General features: G+C 41.5%; 1 protein-coding gene across 5 annotated transcripts in view; it reads left to right on the top strand.

Moving 5' to 3' along the window:
- LOC134340475 (F-box/LRR-repeat protein 20) overlaps positions 1-22,395 on the top strand; it is a 162,522-nt gene that overhangs the window by 114,089 nt on the left and 26,038 nt on the right. For all 5 annotated transcript variants that reach the window (XM_063037782.1, XM_063037786.1, XM_063037784.1 and 2 more), the window contains one exon: positions 10,491-10,585. In XM_063037782.1, coding sequence (XP_062893852.1) covers positions 10,491-10,585 — 95 coding nt within the window. The remainder of the gene's footprint in view (positions 1-10,490; positions 10,586-22,395) is intronic.

The following is a 22,395-nucleotide window of genomic DNA, read 5'->3' as shown; positions in this document are numbered from 1 at the left end:
TCTAACGAATTTAATATTAAACACACAGCGCATATTTTCCTTGCATGAATATAGTGATAAGTCAATTACTGTAAAAAGTCACTCGTAAGTCAGTAGCATCATAACCTTTTAAGTAAAGTTTGGATATTAAACACACAGCACATATTTTCCCCGTATGAACATATAAAATCATTGCAACAGATCAATATCACTGACTCAGTGGGAACCCTGGGCTTGTTTCCCTGCAACAACACGGTCCCATTGAGGGGTGATGGGAGACAGTGATACTCGAAGGGGGTTCCTTATGTCCAGTCTATTCCGCAATTTAGTTTTCGTTGCATTCATTGCAGAGATATGTTGGAAATGGAAGCAATGTTTTCAGTGCTTTTGTGGCTATCTCAGGATATTTAGCCTTGACTTTGATCCAGAATGCCACCAGAGGTGTTATGCCAAACATACTTTTCAGCCCGCCGTCATTTGCAAGCTCAAGGAGTAGGTCTCCTTCCCGCACTGACATGGATGATGCATGTGTAATGACCTCGCGTGCATTCAAGCTCAACAGTGGGCGTGACAGGGAATGAGGAAGGGTGCAGCTGACTCATATCACCAAATCATATCGTTTCCTTGCAGCCCGGTAGCACATGCTTTGCGGCCCGGTGGTTGGGGACCACTGTTCTATTAGGTTGACCACAATCTCCTAGAAAAGTATAATTGTACTGTACTTAGATCATCATGAAGGTTCTGGGTGAACAACCAGCAAAAGTTGAACCATGGAACAAAATTGTGAAACATTTGATTAATTGCAAATGCATTACACTTGATTCGTAATGAAAAGCAATTTCCTTTTTGACTACTTCAGTCTGATGTGGTTGATAGTGGTCCTTTTATAATCATGAGGTTGTAAATTCAAGGACTGTTCCTAGTCTTGAAGCATACTTTTTATATGTTGGAGCAGTTCTTGTTGAAATGAGACAGTGTTCAAAGGCTCAGATGACCCTTTCCAGTGGCTCATCCCATGATGTATGGTTCAAAAAAGAACAAGCAGTTCCTGCTCTTTTTCCACCCAGTTCTATCAACCAACCCCCATTACTTGAGTCTACATTTTGTTTTGGAATAAAGCAGTGATTTTTGCATATCTATGTCACATTCCCGATAGTGACTTTACTACAAATTAATTCAATAGTTGTGAAAAGCTTTGGGATTTCAGATGCACAAAAGCACTGAACTCAAATTTGTTGCTTAGATCAAAAATTGATGAATTGTTGGTGATAAATATGAGCTTACACTGCAGTTGCTTACTTGATGTCTTTTGTGTTGATTATAACATTTCAAATTCTATTCCTTTGAGCTAATTTTCAACATTGGAATTGTAGGCGTTTGTGATTGAATCTCAGCTGGGTACCACAATAACTGTTAATAATCCTAGCCCTCTTTTTTTTTGCGTTAATTATTGTATTGTTTAGGACAGAAGTTCTAACTGACATCTTCAACATCTCTCTGGAACAGTCCATTGTCCCCGCAGACTTCAAGATGGCCACCATCATCCTGGTGCCCAAGAGGGTGACCACTAACCTGCCTCAACAACTACTATCCAGTTGCACTGATCTCAACAATAATAAAGTGCTTTGAGCGGTTGATTTCGGATCACATTAAGTATTACCTTCCTGCTACATTGGACCCTTTCCTGTTCACTTATCGCTCAAATTGGTGTACTGATGATGCCACAGCCTCTGTCCTCCACTCTATCCTGTCCCACCTGGAAAATGGTGCCTCAACTGTCAGGATGCTGTTTATTGACTTCAGCTCAGTGTTTAATACAATTGTCCCTTAGAAGCTGGTGGGTAAACTGTCCTTGTTGGCTCTTAACACCTCTCGCTGTAACTGGATATTGGACTACTTGACAGAAAGGCTACAGTCAGTCTGTGTTGGCAGAAGCATCTCTAGCTCCATCACACTGAGCAGTGACAGCCCCCAGCATTGCGTGCTCAGCCCGCTGCTGATTATTTTGCTGATGCATGACTACTCTGCTAGATCCAGTTCAAACCAAATCATCAGTGAACTTGATGATACAATGGTTGATGGCCTCATCAACAATGACAATGAGATGGCATACAGAAAGGAGGTAGAGCGGCTGGTAGAATGGTGCAAGTACAGCAACTTGAGTCTCAGTGTAAACAAGACCAAAGAGATGATTGTGGACTTTAGGAAGATGCAAGCTGACCACTCCTCACTGAACATAAATGTTTCCTCTGTGGAGAGAATTAGGAGCATCAAGATTTTGGGAGTGCACATAATGGATGATCTCACCAGGTCCCTCAACACCTTCTTTGGACAAGAAAGCACAGCTGCATCTCCACCTCCTGAGGAGATTGAGGCGAGCAAGGCTTCTCTCCCATTCTAACCAGTCATTACAGGAGCACTATCGAGGGTGTCCTGACCAACTGCATCACTGCCTGGTACGGCTAGATCCTACAAATGATTGCAAGGACTGCTGAGAGGATCATCAGGATCTCCCTTCCACCCATCAAAGATAATTGTCTGGAGTGCTGTGTTTGCAGGGCCCTTAGTATTAGTGATCCCTCCCATCCATCCAACAAATCTCTTTGACCCTCTACCATCAGCCAGGAGGTATCTTAGCATTAGAACAAGAACAGTTAGGAAGGGAAACAACTTCTTCCCCCAGGTGGTAAGACTACCGAGCTCCCTGCCACCACGCAGGCTGCATCTCTTATGAAGTGGCAGTATCGTTATACTGTTTACTTTTTAGCTTGTGTCATAAATGCACCTTATTATTTGTTAATTTATTTGTGGTAATAACACAACTTATATGTGTTGTGTGTATGAGTTATATTTACTGTGTTTTGCACCTTGGTCCAGAGGAAGGTTGTTTCATTTGGTGGTATATGTGTGTATAGTTGAAAACAGTTAACTGAACTTGAACTTGAGTTAAGGAAATTGCTTATAACAGTTTCATTCTGATATGATAGAAAAAAATAACAATAGGGAGCAAACAGTTCATTGAAAAATCCTTGCACTTCTAAAAGGAGTATTATTTCAAATTAATGCTTATTTACCAAAATTTTCTCCCCAACCCCACCCTATTAATATATTTGTCAAATCAAATAAGCCAAGAAATAAATAATGAACATGTCATTTATTCTCTGTTGAATTGGGGATGTTGGAATTTTCTCCTATGATGTATCCAGGGATAACATAAGAACTGTCTTTCAGTAAGGAACACTGTGTTCAGCTGTATTCTAACGTAGTGTAAACTAAGCAAGTTTAGCTTTTATTGAAAGGTCATTGTGGCATTTTAAAACTGGGAGGTGTATTGCTGTGTCAGCTTACTAAAATTGTCTTTCACATCATCTATTGGAGTGTAGGAATAGAAAAAGAGAATATACGAGCTGCATAGGAGATTAAAATAGAAATGTTATATCATCCCAACAGGCCTGAACTCTTGGTTAGTCAGTGCGGGAAAATTTGAATGAACTTGGGGACCAATGACCAAAGTATTTGGTGGGGTGTGCAGGCATACATTTTGCCCTTATTGAGGTACTTGGTAAAGGTTTCCTGTTTACTTAAATAATTTTTTTTTAACAGTTTGAGTTCTTTCTCATAGTGATAAAGCAACCGGAATGAAATGCTTGTAGAAAGTTAATTCTACTTAATTCATTTGGAGTGTCATAGGCTTTATGTTGTAGATATCTTAATGCAAAAGTGAAATCTATGATTGTACTCTGTCAGTCTTCCTTTCTTGTGTTGTTGAGGGCTTCCAGCATACACATGCATAGATTGTTGTTGCTGCTTGTGTTCTGCTGGGGGGCTTGCTATGTTGGCGCCAGAATGTGTGCTGAAACTTGCAGGCTGCCCCCAGCACATCCTTGGATGTGTTGTTTGTTAATGCAAATGGCACATTTCATTGTATGTTTTGATGTACAGTACTGTGCAAAAGTATTAGATATGTATCTATCTATCTTGGGTACCATAGATTTTATATATATATATCTATCTAGGGTACCTAAGACTTTTGCAGCGTGTTTGTCAATGTGGAGCAGAGAGTGAATTTGTAAATCTGGTGGGAGCAAAGCATGTTGGGAATGGCAAGGGGCGGGTGCAGACACCCCCTGACCTGAGATGCCAGGCTTGGTCATTTGATTCCAAACAATTAGTTTATTGATCATTGCACAATGACTCTCTGGTGCTTCCCTCTCTCTTCCCCTTTTCCCAACTATGATTCCCCTCTCCTTGCCCTCTTCCCACTCTCAGTCCACAATAATGTCCTGTATCAGAATCAGGTTTATCATCACTCATGTATGTCATGAAATTTGTTTTGTTTTGTTTTGTGGCAGCAGTGCAGTGCAATACATTAATGTCTTAGGCTCCCCAGTTATATATATGTGTCTAAGACTTTGTCACAGTACTGTACATACGACAAATAAATCTGAATCTAGAGTCATCTTGCTTAAAAAATGTTGCATGTGGTGGTCCATGCATTACACAGCACCTAAGTCTAATTTTGTTCTATCAGTAAGCATTACTTTGCTGTGGTTGAGACTGGCTGCAAGTTAATTCCCTTGATTTGTCATTATAGCAACTGCATTTTTTTTTTGTTTTGCTGTTGTTCTGTGAGAAAAATTTGATAAATTAATCTCTGATAAATTAACCTGCATGGCCTCTGGGCAGTTACCTGATTAGAAATGTCAAGCAGGTGTTCTCTCCTAAATTTCTTCCCTACACCAGTCAAATCCACACGTGGTTCCAAAAGATCCTGGATCTTAGATAATGCCAGTCAGGAGTTACCTTCTGGATATGGAAATTAGACCAAATATTTGTCCACATTTTGCCTCACTAGGAACAACTTGACCAATGCTTCCCTAGACATTGGGTTGATGGAGCCTTAATGTATGGAACAAGAGGATCAATGCATTTTCATCATAATGCAGTGTGATCTTAGATGATAGTGGGTGGGAAAGGACAAAGGAGTAGACACAGTGTCTGTAAATTGCACAGTGTACAAAAACACAAGAAAATATCACAAGTTGGCCATCAGACCCATGAAACCTGACATGTTCTTTTTATAATGTAATCATGGTTGATCTACACTGGCCTCCCCCTCCTCTTCAGTGCTGTTGGTGCATAGCTGTCTATACCTCTGTCTCTCCATCTGGTCATGATTGGATTTGTTCAGCCCACTCCTGGATCGACATCCCCTTCATAACAGAACCCATCACGGTCAGATCCCCCAATGTTATGCTGGTGTTCTTCTCTGACTACCGCCTTCTCGAGTCTCCTGTTACTAACGGGAGGACCAGGAAGCAGGCAGGGGGACGTGGAAGTTGAACATTAAGCTGCTGACTCCAGAAAACATTAAGGAACTAGAGAGGCAATGTGCAGGTTGGAGAACCTTGAAATCAATCTTTGATTCCCCTGCTCACTGGTGGGAAGTGACTAACATCAAGAGGTTCTTCATCTGCAGAGGAGTTCAGAAAGCAAGGCAGGGTCAGAGGGAACTGTATAAACTCCATACAGTGTTGCAGCAACTTCGCTTTCTGCAGTCGAAGGAGGTGAATGTGAGGGAGGAGTTACAAGAGATGAAAAGCCAGCAAACCCAGCACTTTACCACCAAATCCTCCAAAATCATCGTATGATCCAGGGTCCACACCATGGAACAGGATGAGATATGCTCATGTTTCTTCTTTCAAAAGGTCTATATGGGGACCTCTGCGATCCACAGCCTCAAGAAAGAGGGCGGCTAAGTAGTATCCTCACAGACAGAAATTTTGAGGATCCGTAGATCCTTCTATGCCAGTCTATATTACAGAAAGGCCACAGATACCACAGCTGCCCAAAGCTTTCTGTTATCTATCGTGGAGCTGTTCGTCGGCAGCAAGCAGGAGAGTCTGGACTAGCCACTGACCCTGAAGGAGTTTGCTGGCTCCATCCATTCCTTTGACTCGAATAAAACTCCTGGAAGTGATGGCTTACTGGCTGAGTTGTACTCGGCTCTGTGGGACTGGATAGGCCCGAACCTACTGCAAGTGTACCATGTTATGTTTCTAGCTAGCAGCATGTCAGACTCCATAAGGAAGGCCATCATTGCTCTCATCTACAAGCAAAAGGGGGAAAGGGAAGGCATCAAGAATTGTAGACCCATTTCGCTCTTGAATGTAGACTGTAAAATCCTGTCCATGGCCATCGCCAACAGGGTCAAGTCTTTTCTGGGACCAAACCTATGCTGCACCTGGGAAGAAGATCTTTGACTGCCTCATGCTGCTGAATAACACCATTGCCTATGTGCAAGACGGGCACCTGCCCAATCAGCTTGAACCAGGAGAAAGCCTTTGACAGGATATCACATGCGTATGTGATGGACGTACTCTCCAAATGGGATTTGGGATGGGAATCGGAATTGGATCTAACTGTTCTACACAGGCATTTGTAGTGCAGTACAAGTCAATTTGTGGGAAACAGATAGGTTCCCCATCAAGTCTGGAGTCAGGCAGGGTTGCCCACTCTCTCCTGTCTTGATTGTGTGCTGTATAAATTGTTTGTCGAAGCACTCAGGAAGGATGAGAGCATAAGAGGGGTGATGCTGTCAGGCAGTGGGGGGGGGGAGGGGGACCCAAGTGAACTGCTCCCTGTACGTGGATGGCATCACTGTCTTCTGCTAAGACCCAAGTCAGTTTGCAGATTGATCAGCATCTGAGACAAGTCTTGGGTTGGCATCAGAGACCAGGATTAACTTCATGAAGAGCAAGGCCATGCTCTTTTGACAACTGGCTCGACCGATCCAGTATCCCCTTCACCATCAGGTATGATTATATGAAGGTGCTGGGGATCTGGTTCGGAGGGGCCGTGGTGTTTAACAAGAATTGACTGGAGCAGACTGGGAAGGTGAAACAGAAATTGGGGCTGTGGAGATGACGCTTCCTGTCGATAACTGGGAAGAACCTGGTCATCAGGTGAGAGGTGCTGTCAGGGCTGCTGTACTTGGTGCGGTTGTGGTTCATCCCCCACTTCTCCAGCTTGGGAATCACCCGAGCTGTCTTTAGATTCATCTGGGGATTCACAATGGAGCAGGTCAGACAGATCACAATGCACAAGTCCCTGTACAACGGGGGAAAAATGTACCCAGTGTTGCAGTCACCATAATGACCACCTTTGTGTGTGGCAGCATTAAGCTGTGCATGGAACCTAAATATGTGGGCGTCAAGTACCACTACATGCCGAAATTCTATCGGTACCTGGATGGGTCTGGTCCCGTTGCCTGTCCTTTGTGGAAAAGTTCTTCCAGACCATCACCTTTGACCACAGGCTATCTGGCACTTTTCAGCATGGAACGTCCACAGACATTGCAAGAGAAGGACTCAATAAACTCTGTGGGCTTGTTTGTCAAGCAGACTGTCCACACCATCTGGCAGTGAGAGCCCACTGCCTATGGGATGACTATAGTGGGAAGTGACAATAGCTCACCTCTTCACATAGAGATGGTCTGGAGATAGATTAAAGGTCATGTGTCACATTTCATCCTGAGTTGCTGCGTGACAGAAGACACTGATCTACAGGCTGTTCCCAGGGAAGCACACATAGACAAACACCAAGTGCTGCTGGCAATTCATCAACTTGGTGAAAGATGCTCTTTGGTCTGCCCGAAACTTTGTCTACCAGCACATTGAGATGTCTGTGGAAGAATGCTGCTGACTGACACATTCCAGGCTGCAGGAGTACATGCTGAGGGATGCACTAAAGCTTGGTGCAGCCACCACAAGGGCTTGATGGGGATGGAGCATGCTGTAGGGTTCTTCTACGGGAAAAGGAGGGGCCAGGTGGGGGGGGGAGGAAGCCCTTCAATTATTGTAGTAGTTAAAGTGCCAGCTCAGAATGCCATATACAGTAAGTGGCACCCAGTGCTGTTAATGTATATGAACACTATGGAAAGCATTGACCATGTATGTAAAGAATGAAGGCTTGTATATTCTTGTAATTTTTTTTTATTATGAATAAAGTTTAATTTTGTTAAAAATTTATCCAGTTCTACTTCAAATATTTCTAATGATCCAGCTTCCACTTCTCTGCTAGGGCAGAGAATTCTAAAGATTCCCCATTTGTGAAATTTCTACATACAATACTTCATTTTTTACATGACCATGAACACTTGTAATTATGCCCCCTTGTTGAGACTCTCCCATTAGTGAAAGCACCTCAATATCTATTTTATCAAGCCCTCGTTGTGTCTTGTATGTTTGAATAAAGTCATCCCTCCTTCTAAGCACCAAGGAATACAGGTCCAAACTACTTTTAGTTTTCCTTCATAGGACACCCCTCTCATCCCAGGAATAACCTGGTGAATCTCCTTGGTCCTGCCTCCTATCAATACCTGGTTTTGTAGGTAAGGGGCCAAAACAAAGTAGTATTCCAGGTGAGGCTTTGCCAACACCTACACAATTGTAACAATATCTCCCTATTTTTAAACTCCAGACCAAAATGTTGTTTGCCTTCTTAATTATTGTGAGTAGTGCACTAGAGCACCGAGAACTCTTTGTACTTTTCATTTTCTCTCCATTTAGACGATCTAGCTTGATTTCTCTTACTGAAGTGCACCTTACAATAGTTTTGTAAAAAAAAGCAAGGAAGTGGAGACAATGCACGAAGTGACAGAGAGGAGTGAAAATGTGTTTTGTCTCAATGTAGTACTTGTTAGAATCAGATTTATTATCATTGATCTATATTGTAAAATATGTTCTGTGACAGCAGAATAGTGCAAAAATACTATAGGCTACAATATGAAATATTAAAATAGTGCAAGGAAAGAGCAAAACAGTGAAGTAGTGGTCATGGGCTGTTCAGAAATCTGGTGGAGTAAACTTGTTACATACAATCTAAACAGAATGTGGTACTTTTACTGTAAGGACAGCATAAGAATAGGAGCATTGTACAATTTTACTTATGTTTAATAGCACATACATTTTTGAGCTAATAGTTGGTTAATTAGGCGATATTGTATAATGAACCCATTATGTACTGCACCTGACATTAATTTTGTGGTTATAGATCTGAATGGAATATAACATTGGCTCTATGTACAATGAATATTACATGCAATTATTGTCTGCATAGTGTGAGTGCCAAAGCTGAATTTGTTCATTATATCATGTATTGTGTAAATTCTTCAGAACTGAAAGCAAATTGGCAAATTGATTTGTTATTATCACATGTACTGATATATAGAATACAGTCCATACAGATGATTTCATTATAATAGTGTATTGAGATACAAGGCAAAACAATAACAGAATGCAAAATTAAGTGTTACAGAAATTGCAGTGCAGGTAGACAATAATGTGCAAGGCCAAGATGAGGCAAATTGTGAGGGCAAGAATTCATCTAGGTTCATTAGTTTATAACAGAGGGAAAGAAGCTGCCTTTGAGCCTGATAATATATACTTTGTCTTTTTTGTGTTTTCTACCTGATGAGAGGGGTGAGGAGAAGAGAGAATGTCTAGGGTGGGTGAAGTCTTTGATTACGTTTGCTGGTTTACTGAGACAGCTCATGCTAAATTGATCCTTCAATAATGAGTTCTTCAGTAAGGAGAAAAGATGATGCAAAATGCCATCAACTTGGTCTCCTTCCACACTTTATGGGGTTTTGCTGACACTTTGCAGCCCTGCCAGTCTGGTTCTGAAATCTTAAAAAATCTTTCCAGATGCTGATGAACCAACATTTTCTGTCTTCAAATAAGTCTAGACTGCTAGGCGTTTGCAATTGATCATCTCCCTGACAGCTTGAACCACCCATAATACTCAAATTGGCAATTGTATACTCATACCTGTCATTCCACTGGGTGCTTAACTTTTTAAGACATTAACACCCTTTGTGGAACAAATATTTAATTTGTAAAACACTTTTTTTGATATCCTGGTTGCCCAAGAACATAATCTTCGTGTTTTTATTATGCAAGCTGTAACTCATCATCTGGTGCACTTGCATGTTGAGAAAGTTTGGTGGTTTGATGCAAAAATATAATTGGCTATGTAGGATCATGTCATTTTGATGATGTCTCTAACGCCAAGTTCACATGGGAACTTGGGCAAGTACCTTTTAAAGGCAAAACATAGGAATTTTTTATTGTAGACTAGTCCTTCTCTGAACTTTGATGATTACAACCTGGTAACAGTATATTTTTCTCCTTTTGGTTTGCTAAAGAAGGGGCTTAGCCTGAATGCAGAGAATCTAATTTAGATAAGGGCCTATCTCCAAAATGTTAACTTACCTTTTCATTTTCTGAATCTTATGTGGCACTCCAGCATTTCTCAATTCCTGTAAATTTCTACATCTGTCTTCATCTTATTTTTATACAATTAACTTCCCAGTTAAATATTGACACTTTCTATCATATTTTGATTGGAGAAATGGAATTTTTTCATTTGGGTTTTGAAACTATTTAATTTATCATCTATATTCTTTTATATTGTGTCAAACAAGTGTTATGTTTCTTTTTCTTACACAGGGCCGAGTAGTAGAGAATATTTCCAAAAGATGTGGCGGCTTTTTACGGAAGCTTAGTTTGCGAGGATGCCTTGGAGTGGGAGACAACTCTTTAAGGTAAACTTGTACTTTAAAGCAATTACAAGTAATGTACAACTATCTTTGTTGAACGGTGATGCAGTGGAAAATTTTGAAAGACCGAAGAAACAAGCAATATGTAAAGGTGAAAAAGCATCACAATGGGGATTAGCTTTAATTAATTTTACATTTGTTTGATAGAATGAATTCTTTTCCAGATGTGTATGCTGAGCAAACATAGCACTTGTTCTTTCCAATACATGTAATGATCTTTGAGGCTTCCCAGACAAATAATGTTCAGAATTTTGAACATGGCAACACAATTACATGAAGGGAGCTGCATGCTTGCAGGATCAATCTTTCAGTAATAGGAGGAGGCCATTTTACTTTGTGATCAAAGTGCATCAATACCTTTATTTTCCTTTTAAGCTGCTTGTCACTTAATCATTTACCAAAGAAAAAACATCTGCCCACTTCAATTGCAACTTCCCCAGCATCTCATGAATTTTTGTGCCTAAAATTATGTTTCCGTTCCTCTTTATGCTTCCTGATTTTAGCTCTTGATTTACTCCAAATTTTCTGCCTTCATGTTCTTGGTCTGAACCACATTTATTATCACTGACGTGCAGTATGTCGTAAAATTTGTTGCTATGCAGCAACAGTAAAGTAGGATACATATAAAATACTATAAATTATAATAAGAAATACAGTACCTATAAAAAGTATTCACCCCCTCCCCTTGGAAGTTTACATGTTTTATTGTTTTACAACATTGAATCACAGTGGATTTAATTTGACTTTAATTTTACACCGATCAACAGAAAAAGACTCTTTCATATCAAAGCAAAACAGATCTCTACAAAGTGATCTAAATTAATTGCACTGAAGCATCCCCACAGCATGATGCAGCCACCACCATACTTCACGGTAGGGATGGTGTGTTTTTGATGATCTGCGGTGTTTGGCTTATGCCAAACATAGCGTTTAGTCTGATGGCCAAATAGCTCAATTTTAGTTTCATCAGACCATAGAACCTTTTTCCAGCTGACTTCAGAATCTCCCACATGTCCACTCCAAACTCTAGCTGAGATTTCATGTGAGTTTTTTTTCAACAGTGACTTTCTCTTTGTCACTCTCCCATAAAGCTGTGACTGGTGAAGCACCCGGGCAACAGTTGTATGTGCAGTCTGTTCCGGAGTTGTCATAGGTCTCTTGGAGACCTCCCTTACTAGTCCCCTTCTTGCATAGTCACTCAGTTTTTGAGGACATCCTGCTCTGAGCAGATTTATAACTCTGCCATATTCTTTCCATTTCTTGATGGTTGACTTTACTGTACTCCAAGGGATGTTCAGTGACTTGGAAAGGATTATTGGAAGGTAATGTTCAGGGCAAGGCAGAGTTAGCTTCAAAGTTCAAAGTAAATTTATTATCAAAGTACATGTATGTCTTAGGTGGTGGGGTGGAGATTCATGTCTACTAAAGGAGGTGTAAGGCATTCCTTCCCTCTACTAGCCTGCAGGTCACCCTTGGGCAAGGTATAACACCTGCATAGCCAGTCTGCATAGCACGACCTGCCTTTGACAAAGCCATGCTGACTATTTTAAATCGTATTCTGCCTGTCCAAATGTTCATAAATCCTGCCTCTCAGGATCTTTTCCATCAACTTACTAACCACTGAAGTAAGACTCACTGGTCTATAATTTCCTGGACTATCTCCACTCCCTTTCTTGAATAAGGGAACAACATCTGCAACCGTCCAATCCTCCAGAACCACTCCCGTCCCCATTGATGATGCAAAGATCATTACCAGAGGCTCAGCAATCTCCTCCCTCGTCTCCCACAGTAGTCTAGGTCCCAGTCTCGTCTGGTCCCGGAGACTTATGCAACTTGATGCTTTCCAAAAGCTCCAGCACATCCTCTTTCTTAATGTCTATATGCTCAAGCTTTTCAATCCACTGTGAGTCATCCCTACAATCACCAAGATCCTTTTCCGTTGTGAATACTGAAGCAAAGTATTTATTAAGTATGTGTGCTATCTCCTCCAGTTCCATACACATGTTTCCACTGTCACACTTGTTTGGTCCTATTCTTTCACATCTTATCCTCTTTGTCTTCACATACTCTTAGAATCCCTTGGGGTTTTCCTTAATCCTGTCCACCAAGGCCTTCTCATGGCCCCTTCTGGCTCTCCTAATTTCATTCTTGAGCTCCTTCCTGCTAGCCTTATAATTTTCTAGGTCTCTATCATTCCCTAGTTCTTTTGAGCCTTTCGTAAGCTTTTCTTCTTGACTAGATTTTCAACAGCCTTTGTACACCACGGTTCCTGTACCCTACCATCATTTCTCTGTCCTACTGGAACGTACCTATGCAGAACGCCACATAAATATCCCCTGAACATTTCCCACATTTCTGCCGTACATTTCCCTGAGAGCATCTGTTCCCAATTTATGCTTCCAAGTTCCTGCCTGATAGCTTCATATTTCCCTTTACTCCAATTAAACGCTTTCCTAACTTGTCTGTTCCTGTCCCTCTCCAATGCTATGGTAAAGGAGATGGTATTGTGATCACTATCTCCAAAATGCTCTCCCACTGAGAGACCTGACAGCTGACAAGGTTCATTTCCCAATACCAGATCAAGAACAGCCTCTCCTGTTGTAGGCTTATCTACATATTGTGTCAGGACACCTTCCTGAACACACTTAACAAACTCCACCCCATCTGAACCCCTCGCTCTAGGGAGCTGCCAATCAGTAGTTGGGAAATTAAAATCTCCCATCACGACAACCCTGTTATTATTACACCTTTCCAGAATCTGCCTCCCTATCTGCTCCTCGATGTCCCTGTTACTATTGGGTGGTCTTTATATAAAAAAAACGCTCAGTAGAGTTATTGACCCCTTCCTGTTCCTAACTTCCACCCACAGAGACTCCGTAGACAATCCCTCCATAACTTCCTCCTTTCCTCCAGCCATGACACTATCTCTGATCAGCAGTGCCACACCTCCACCTCTTTTGCTTTCCTCCCTGTCCTTTCCGAAACATCTAAAGCTTGGCACTCTTAAGTAACCATTCCTGCCCCTGAGCCATCCAAGTCTCTGTAATGGCCACAACATCATAGCTCCAAGTACTGATCCAGGCTCTAAGCTCATCCGCTTTGTTCATAATGATTCTTGCATTAAAATAGACACACCTCAAACTATTGGTCTGAGTGCATCCCTCCTCTATCATCTGCCTATCATCCCTCTCGCACTGTCTCCAAGCTTTCTGTATTTGTGAGCCAACCGCCTCTTCCTCCGTCTCTTCAGTTTGGTTCCCACCACCCAGCAATTCTAGTTTAAACTAGTACCGTTAAGTGATGGCAAATGAAGTTGAGTAAGGTTATCCTCCTCTGGTTCAAGTGCCTGATGGTTGAGGGGTAATAACTATTCTTGAACCTGGTGGTGTGAGTCCTGAGGCTCCTGTACCACCTTCCTGAGAGCAGCAGTGAGAGGAGAGCATAACCTGGGTGGTGGGGTCCCTGATGATGGATGCTGCTTTTTTGTGATAGCTGTGGGAGTTCGTGATGATTCCTCAATGTTTTGATGGTCAAAATGAGCATAGAAAGCATTGAGCTCATCTGGAAGCAAAGCTTTGTCACCTATGTCTCTTGATTTCACTTTGTAAGAGGTAATGATGGCATTCAAGCCCTGCCACGTCTGTCAAGCATCCTTCATTGATTCAAGATGAAATTTATGAACTTGGAGGTTAAAGGACATTATCCTGCATTCATAAAACAGTTACCTTAATTTGTGAATCCATTCTAGAATTTTAAATTACCCTATAATAGACTGGGGAAAATGGCTCAGATGGTCAGACTCACTTCAGACTGAGAGGCTTGTAATACTTAATCTACATTGTTGCCTTCTAAGGATGTGGGTAAACATAGAAACATAGAAACATAGAAAATAGGTGCAGGAGTAGGCCATTCGGCCCTTCGAGCCTGCACCGCCATTTATTATGATCATGGCTGATCATCCAACTCAGAACCCTGCACCAGCCTTCCCTCCATACCCCCTGATCCCCGTAGCCACAAGGGCCATATCTAACTCCCTCTTAAACATAGCCAATGAACTGGCCTCAACTGTTTCCTGTGGCAGAGAATTCCACAGATTCACCACTCTCTGTGTGAAGAAGTTTTTCCTAATCTCGGTCCTAAAAGGCTTCCCCTTTATCCTCAAACTGTGACCCTTCGTTCTGGTCTTCCCCAACATCGGGAACAATCTTCCTGCATCTAGCCTGTCCAATCCCTTTAGGATTTTATACGTTTCAATCAGATCCCCCCTCAATCTTCTAAATTCCAACGAGTACAAGCCCAGTTCATCCAGTCTTTCTTCATATGAAAGTCCTGCCATCCCAGGAATCAATCTGGTGAACCTTCTTTGTACTCCCTCCATGGCAAGGATGTCTTTCCTCAGATTAGGGGACCAGAACTGCACACAATACTCCAGGTGTGGTCTCACCAAGGCCTTGTACAACTGCAGTAGTACCTCCCTGCTCCTGTACTCGAATCCTCTCACTATAAATGCCAGCATACCATTCGCCTTTTTCACCGCCTGCTGTACCTGCATGCCCACTTTCAATGACTGGTGTATAATGCACCTCCCCTTTTCCTAATCGGCCACCATTCAGATAATAATCTGTTTTCCTATTTTTGCCACCAAAGTGGATAACTTCACATTTATCCACATTAAATTGCATCTGCCATGAATTTGCCCACTCACCCAACCTATCCAAGTCACTCTGCATCCTCTTAGCATCCTCCTCACAGCTAACACTGCCGCCCAGCTTCGTGTCATCCGCAAACTTGGAGATGCTGCATTTAATTCCCTCTTCCAAGTCATTAATATATATTAATGTAGTGAGCTCAGCATGGAAAATGGATGTGAGATTTTTGGATGTGAAATTCCTGGCAGTCCTGTTTGATGTTTGGGAGGTCAACTAAATGTTGACTAAATTCAGATTGAAATATTTAACACATGTACATGGAAACATACAGTGAAATGCATCATTTGTGTTAATGCCAGCACAACCGAAGGATGTGCTGAGGACAGTCCACAAGTGTCACCATACATTTCAGTGCCAACATAGACTAGAGTGTTCATCAGAGCAACAGCAAAGAAGCCCCTTTCCTTCCTACCACTTAACCACCCAGTCACACAGATGTCCTCCAACCCCAGGACAGGCCGCTTCCCGGGTCTTCATCCTCCACTGGACGTGCAGACCCATTTACATCTGGCCTCCTGATAAATTTCAGATTGCCTCTGTATGATCTACTAAATGTGCTTGATAAATGTGAATTTTGGAAGGCAATTTTCTCCTCTCTCTGTTCTCCCACCCCAATTGCTAATGTCACTGATCTTCTGAAACCAGGAGCAAAGAAACCATATTCACAAATAGTTATTTCTTTTGGACGAGTAGCCTTGTCAAGAAGCATGAACTTATCAATGTACTTTACCTACAAGCTCCATAGATTTGGTGTTCTGTAACTTCATAATTTAGAAACCATTTTGAGAATTTAAATCAAAAGAAAATTGGAAATAAAAAATACTTCAACCATCTGAAACTCTGTGATTAATGCTGTGCTGTGTTCTTTGAACTTTGGATTAAAGTTCACAACTTACAGATCAAAGGTGTTCTCTTGAGGGAGAAGGATTTTTATATCTGGCATTATCACTCACAATTTACAAGTATAATTCAACAAACTCGATTTTAAAAAAAAGTATAAATCTGCCAAAATTAAAACTAGTGAAATGAGAAATTGCTGTGTAATTGTAACAGAACAGAGATCCAAAGACCACTGCTGACTTTGATCATAGGATATTAACAACTGTTCATGGTAAATTCAGAAAAATACTGCTTAATTAGGGAAATGAAAGCCAGCCAGTCAGGGCTAATTATCACTTTCAGTCCACAATACACATTCAGCTTGATCATATTTAACCCTAAATTGAACAGGAGGTTGGATTCTGGCCATACATATTTGCCTCCTTTCATCAAGGTGAAAGATCTTTGCAGCTTGATCATGTTTGTGATGCATACATTTTCCGATTTAATGAAAGACCTTGTCTGTTTCATTATTGCAGCTTTGCATAGTTGCCTGCTAGGCAAATGTCCAAGTGATGTCTTGCTGGTTTCAGATTCAGATTCATTTATTTATCACATTTACATGGAAACATACAGTGAAATGTGTCTTTTGCATTAACAACCAACACAACTTAAGTGTGTGCTGGGAGCAGCCCACAAGTGTCACCACACATTTACAGACATCCCACCTCTTCCAGAAGTTCCGGGAGTCTCCCGCATATCGATGGTGGCTCCCTGATGTCCGTAAATTATATACAATATCCCGGAAATCGATTTTTTTGAGAGAGGGAGAGCGAACATCCTGATTGGTCTCTCTTCGTGCTAAGAGTGGTCCCCAACCACCGGGCTGCAAGGAAACAACATGATTTGGCGATATGAAACGATATGAGTCAGCTGCACCTTTCCTCATTCCCTGTCATGCCCACTGTTGAATTTGAATTTGTGCGAGGTCATTACGCACGCGTCATCCATGTCAGCGCGGGAAGAAGATCAACTCCTCGAGCTTGCAAATGACGGTGCTGAAAAGTACGTTTGACATAACATCTCTGCTGGCATTCTGGATCAAAGTCAAGGCTGAATATCCTGAGATAGCCACGGAAGTACTAAAAACGTTGCTTCCATTTCCAACATATCTTTGCGAAGCAGGATTTCTGCAATGAATGCAACGAAAATTAAATTGCGGAATAGACTGGACATAAGGAACCCCCTTCGAGTATCCTGTCTCCAATCAACCGTTGATGGCACCATCTTGTTGCAGGAAAACAAGCCCAGGGCTCCCACTGATTCAGCAATATTGGTGTGTTGCAATGATTTTATATGTTCATACGAGGAAAATATGCTCTGTGTTTAATATCCAAACGTGACTTAAAATGTTATGATGCTATTGACTTATAATTGACTTATCACTATATTCATGCGAGGAAAATATGTGCTGTGTGTTCAATATTAAATTCGTTAGATAAACCCTTTTAGAAATGAAATTGAGTGTATTAGCCACTTATAAGTGACTTATAGTTGACTTATCACCTATATTCCGGACGTGATTAACACCCCCCCCCCGCCCCCCCCGTCGGCTGGTTCGCAAGAATATTGTCAATATTAAACCGGTCCGCGGTGCAAAAAATGTTGGGGACCTCTGCTAAGTAGACCTATCAGTTTTCTGTGGGCGGGCTTTACAGTCGACCTCAAAAATAATGACAGTGTTGCTCACTGCACTGTTTGCAACAGTGACTTTTCTATTGCCCATGGTGGGTTAAAATGTAAAAAGGCATGCTGAGGTGAGTTTAACAGGTGTTATTCATTCATTGGCATAGCTAACGTTATTTAAACTAGCTGGCTGGCTGCTAAGGAGCAACGCTATTGATGTCCTACGTGATGAGGCCAAACTCCCTGTAGACTTGCTTAAAGTTGTAACAGAATAAACATGATAATATAATATAAGTACATATTTTAATGTCACATTTTCTGCATATACCCAACCTGGTTTACAGATTAGACAAAATCACAAAAGGAAGTATTACATACACCCTTGGAGGTTGACTGGTAGGGGGAAGGGATATGGGGTTGCGGGGGGGGCTGGGGTGCTACCTCCCTGAAATGAGTTTTTGCAGGGTGGGATGTCTGCATTTAGGCACCAACGTTGCATGCTCACAATCTTGGCAGAACAATACAGGTCACAACAAAACAGAACATAATAAGTTACAAATTAATAGCAGCAAAACAAGCCCCTTTCCTCCCTCCCATACATACACAGACCGAACTCCAAACCATAATACTCCACACAAAATACTGGAGGAACTCAGGCAGCATCTATGGACAGCAATACAAGAAGAGGCTGTCTTCTCTCTTTCTTTGCATTCCTGATGAAGGGTTTCAACTGCCCATTAACCACAGCGTAGCTTTATATAGGTCAGCATAATATCATGGGCTGAAGTGCCTTGTACCATGCTGTACTGTTCTTTGTTCTAAGTGGGTTTCAATTCTTTGGGCTGACAAGCTTTGAGAAAGAGGGAGCTGTTTCATTGGATTAAGATTGACTTGAAACTAACTGGACTAATGGCCTTGCAAATTGATTGAGAATCACGTATCAAGGATAATATAGTGGGATTCTTATCTATAGTAAAACAGGACAAAGTAGATTACAGGTAATAATTTGGAGGATGAATTCATGTAGAATGTTTTGTAGATCAGTTGATTGAGGAATCAATGAAGGTACTAGATATTTTAAATGCAGTGTTGCATAGTGAGCGGATTAATTGATCTGGAACTTTAGGGAATGATGTTCAAAATCTGAAAAGGCCTGTGTTTAAAACTTTTTTTAAATATCTCAATTCTGAATAAAGCATAAAATTGCTTTGGTAGATCTGAAAAGTATCAAAAGGCAAGAGAGTAATTAAGCATTTGAAGAAATAATTCATAGTTAACAAATAATATATGTCCCATTTTAAGGTCAAGTTAAAACCTAGGAAAAGTGGTCCAGCAGTGGCCATGAAGAAGTTGTAGGTAGTATTACATCAAATGAAAATGTTGCCAAGAAAGAGAGTAAGACTGAACTTTTAGGAGCTTTTCAGAATTAAGTAAAGGAGAGTCTAAGACATTGATAAAGATTAGGAGAATAGAATGAGAATCTGGGAAAAATGCAAAAAACAGGCCCTGAGATTCTACAGGTATTTAAAAAGGAAAGGAGTAGTTGACGGATTAGGTCTGTGCAGACAGAGATTAGAGAAGTTATATTATGGATTAAAGAACTGGAAGAGAAATTAAACAACATTCATATTGGTACAGGCGACATGGATAAGAAAATGGAGGAGGTCTTGAAGAAGGAATATAGGGAGTTGGGTAGAAAGGGGAACATGAGGGAGAACTTCTTCACTCAGAGGGTGGTGAGATTGTGAAATGAGCTGGCAGCAGAAGTGAATATGGGTTTGATTTCAACATTTAAGAGAAGTTTGGGTAAGTATATGCATGGGAGGGTATTGGAGGCTATATTCAATGTGCCAGTCAATGGGATTTGGCAGAATAATAGTTTGGCACAGACTAGATGGGCTGAAGGGCCTGTTTCTGTGCAGTACTGCTCTATGACTCTGTGCCTTATTCGATTATATCGGGGTCTACTGAGACACCATCTGGAATTTTGTGCAGGCTTGTTCTCTGTATCAGGTGTGATATGGCAACAGTTCTACCAGCTTCATTCATGGGATGATAGGTTTGTCATATGACAGGGAATTAGACATACTGCTGCTATATTCTTAAATTGAAAAAAAAATGCAAGGTATCTTGGTGAAATGTACGAAATGTATTAAGTTCTAATGGGTTTTGACAAAGCAGATGCAGATTTGTTTTCTTTGGCTAAAATGTCTAGAATTAAAGGATTATTTTTTTTAAAAAAGTCAGTTGTTTAACAAAGAGGAGAAATTCCTTTGTACAGCACGTGATGAATCTTTGAAATTCTCTTCCCAAGTCACTCGCATAGATTTTGATGTTAAGGAAATAGAAACATAGAAAATAGGTGCAGGAGTAGGCCATTCGGCCCTTCGAGCCTGCACCGCCATTTATTATGATCATGGCTGATCATCCAACTCAGAACCCCGCCCCAGCCTTCCCTCCATACCTCCTGATCCCCATAGCCACAAGGGCCATATCTAACTCCCTCTTAAATACAGCCAATGAACTGGCCTCAACTGTTTCCTGTGGCAGAGAATTCCACAGATTCACCACTCATTGTGTGAAGAAGTTTTTCCTAATCTCGGTCCTAAAAGGCATCCCCTTTATCCTCAAACTGTGACCCCTTGTTCTGGACTTACTCAACATCGGGAACAATCTTCCTGCATCTAGCCTGTCCAATCCCTTTAGGATTTTATACGTTTTAATCAGATCCCCCCTCAATCTTCTAAATTCCAACGAGTACAAGCCCAGTTCATCCAGTCTTTCTTCATATGAAAGTCCTGCCATCCCAGGAATCAATCTGGTGAACCTTCTTTGTACCCCCTCTATGGCAAGGATGTCTTTCCTCAGATTAGGGGACCAAAACTGCACACAATACTCCAGGTGTGGTCTCACCAAGGCCTTGTACAACTGCAGTAGTACCTCCCTGCTCCTGTACTCAAATCCTCTCGCTATAAATGCCAGCATACCATTCGCCTTTTTCACCGCCTGCTGTACCTGCATGCCCACTTTCAATGACTGGTGTATAATGACACCCAGGTCTCGTTGCACCTCCCCTTTTCCTAATCGGATAATAATTCACCATTCAGATAATAATCTGTTTTCCTATTTTTGCCACCAAAGTGGATAACTTCACATTTATCCACATTAAATTGCATCTGCCATGAATTTGCCCACTCACCCAACCTATCCAAGTCACTCTGCATCCTCTTAGCATCCTCCTCACAGCTAACACTGCCACCCAGCTTCGTGTCATCTGCAAACTTGGAGATGCTGCATTTAATTCCCTCATCCAAGTCATTAATATATATTGTAAACAACTGGGGTCCCAGCACTGAGCCTTGCGGTACCCCACTAGTCACTGCCTGCCATTCTGAAAAGGTCCCGTTAATTCCCACTCTTTGCTTCCTGTCTGCTAACCAATTCTCCATCCACATCAATACCTTACCCCCAATACCGTGTGCTTTAAGTTTGCACACTAATCTCCTGTGTGGGACCTTGTCAAAAGCCTTTTGAAAATCCAAATATACCATATCCACTGGTTCTCCCCTATCCACTCTACTAGTTACATCCTCAAAAAATTCTATGAGATTCGTCAGGCGTGATTTTCCTTTCACAAATCCATGCTGACTTTGTCCGATGATTTCACCGCTTTCCAAATGTGCTGTTATCACATCTTTGATAACTGACTCCAGCAGTTTCCCCACCACCGACGTTAGGCTAACCGGTCTATAATTCCCCGGTTTCTCTCTCCCTCCTTTTTTAAAAAGTGGGGTTACATTAGCCACCCTCCAATCCTCAGGAACTAGTCCAGAATCTAACGAGTTTTGAAAAATGATCACTAATGCATCCACTATTTCTTGGGCTACTTCCTTAAGCACTCTGGGATGCAGACCATCTGGCCCTGGGGATTTATCTGCCTTCAATCCCTTCAATTTACCTAACACCACTTCCCTACTAACATGTATTTCGCTCAGTTCCTCCATCTCACTGGACCCTCTGTCCCCTACTATTTCTGGAAGATTATTTATGTCCTCCTTAGTGAAGACAGAACCAAAGTAATTATTCAATTGGTCTGCCATGTCCTTGCTCCCCATAATCAATTCACCTGTTTCTGTCTGTAGGGGACCTACATTTGTCTTTACCGGTCTTTTCCTTTTTACATATCTATAAAAGCTTTTACAGTCATTTTTTATGTTCCCTGCCAGTTTTCTCTCATAATCTTTTTTCCCCTTCCTAATTAAGCCCTTTGTCCTCCTCTGCTGAACTCTGAATTTCTCCCAGTCCTCAGGTGAGCCACTTTCTCTGGCTAATTTGTATGCTTCTTCTTTGGAATTGATACTATCCCTAATTTCTCTTGTCAGCCATGGGTGTACTACCTTCCTTGATTTATTCTTTTGCCAAACTGGGATGAACAATTGTTGTAGTTCATCCATGCAACCTTTAAATGCTTGCCATTGCATATCCACCGTCAATCCTTTAAGTGTCATTTGCCAGTCTATCTTGGCTAATTCACGTCTCATACCTTCAAAATTACCCCTCTTTAAGTTCAGAACCTTTGTT

The sequence above is a fragment of the Mobula hypostoma genome, chromosome X1, assembly GCF_963921235.1.
Source record: "Mobula hypostoma chromosome X1, sMobHyp1.1, whole genome shotgun sequence".
NCBI classification, from domain to species: Eukaryota; Metazoa; Chordata; class Chondrichthyes; order Myliobatiformes; family Myliobatidae; genus Mobula; species Mobula hypostoma.
The sequence above is the reverse complement of the archived record's forward strand: the minus strand, read 5'-3'. Positions and strand labels throughout refer to the sequence as shown.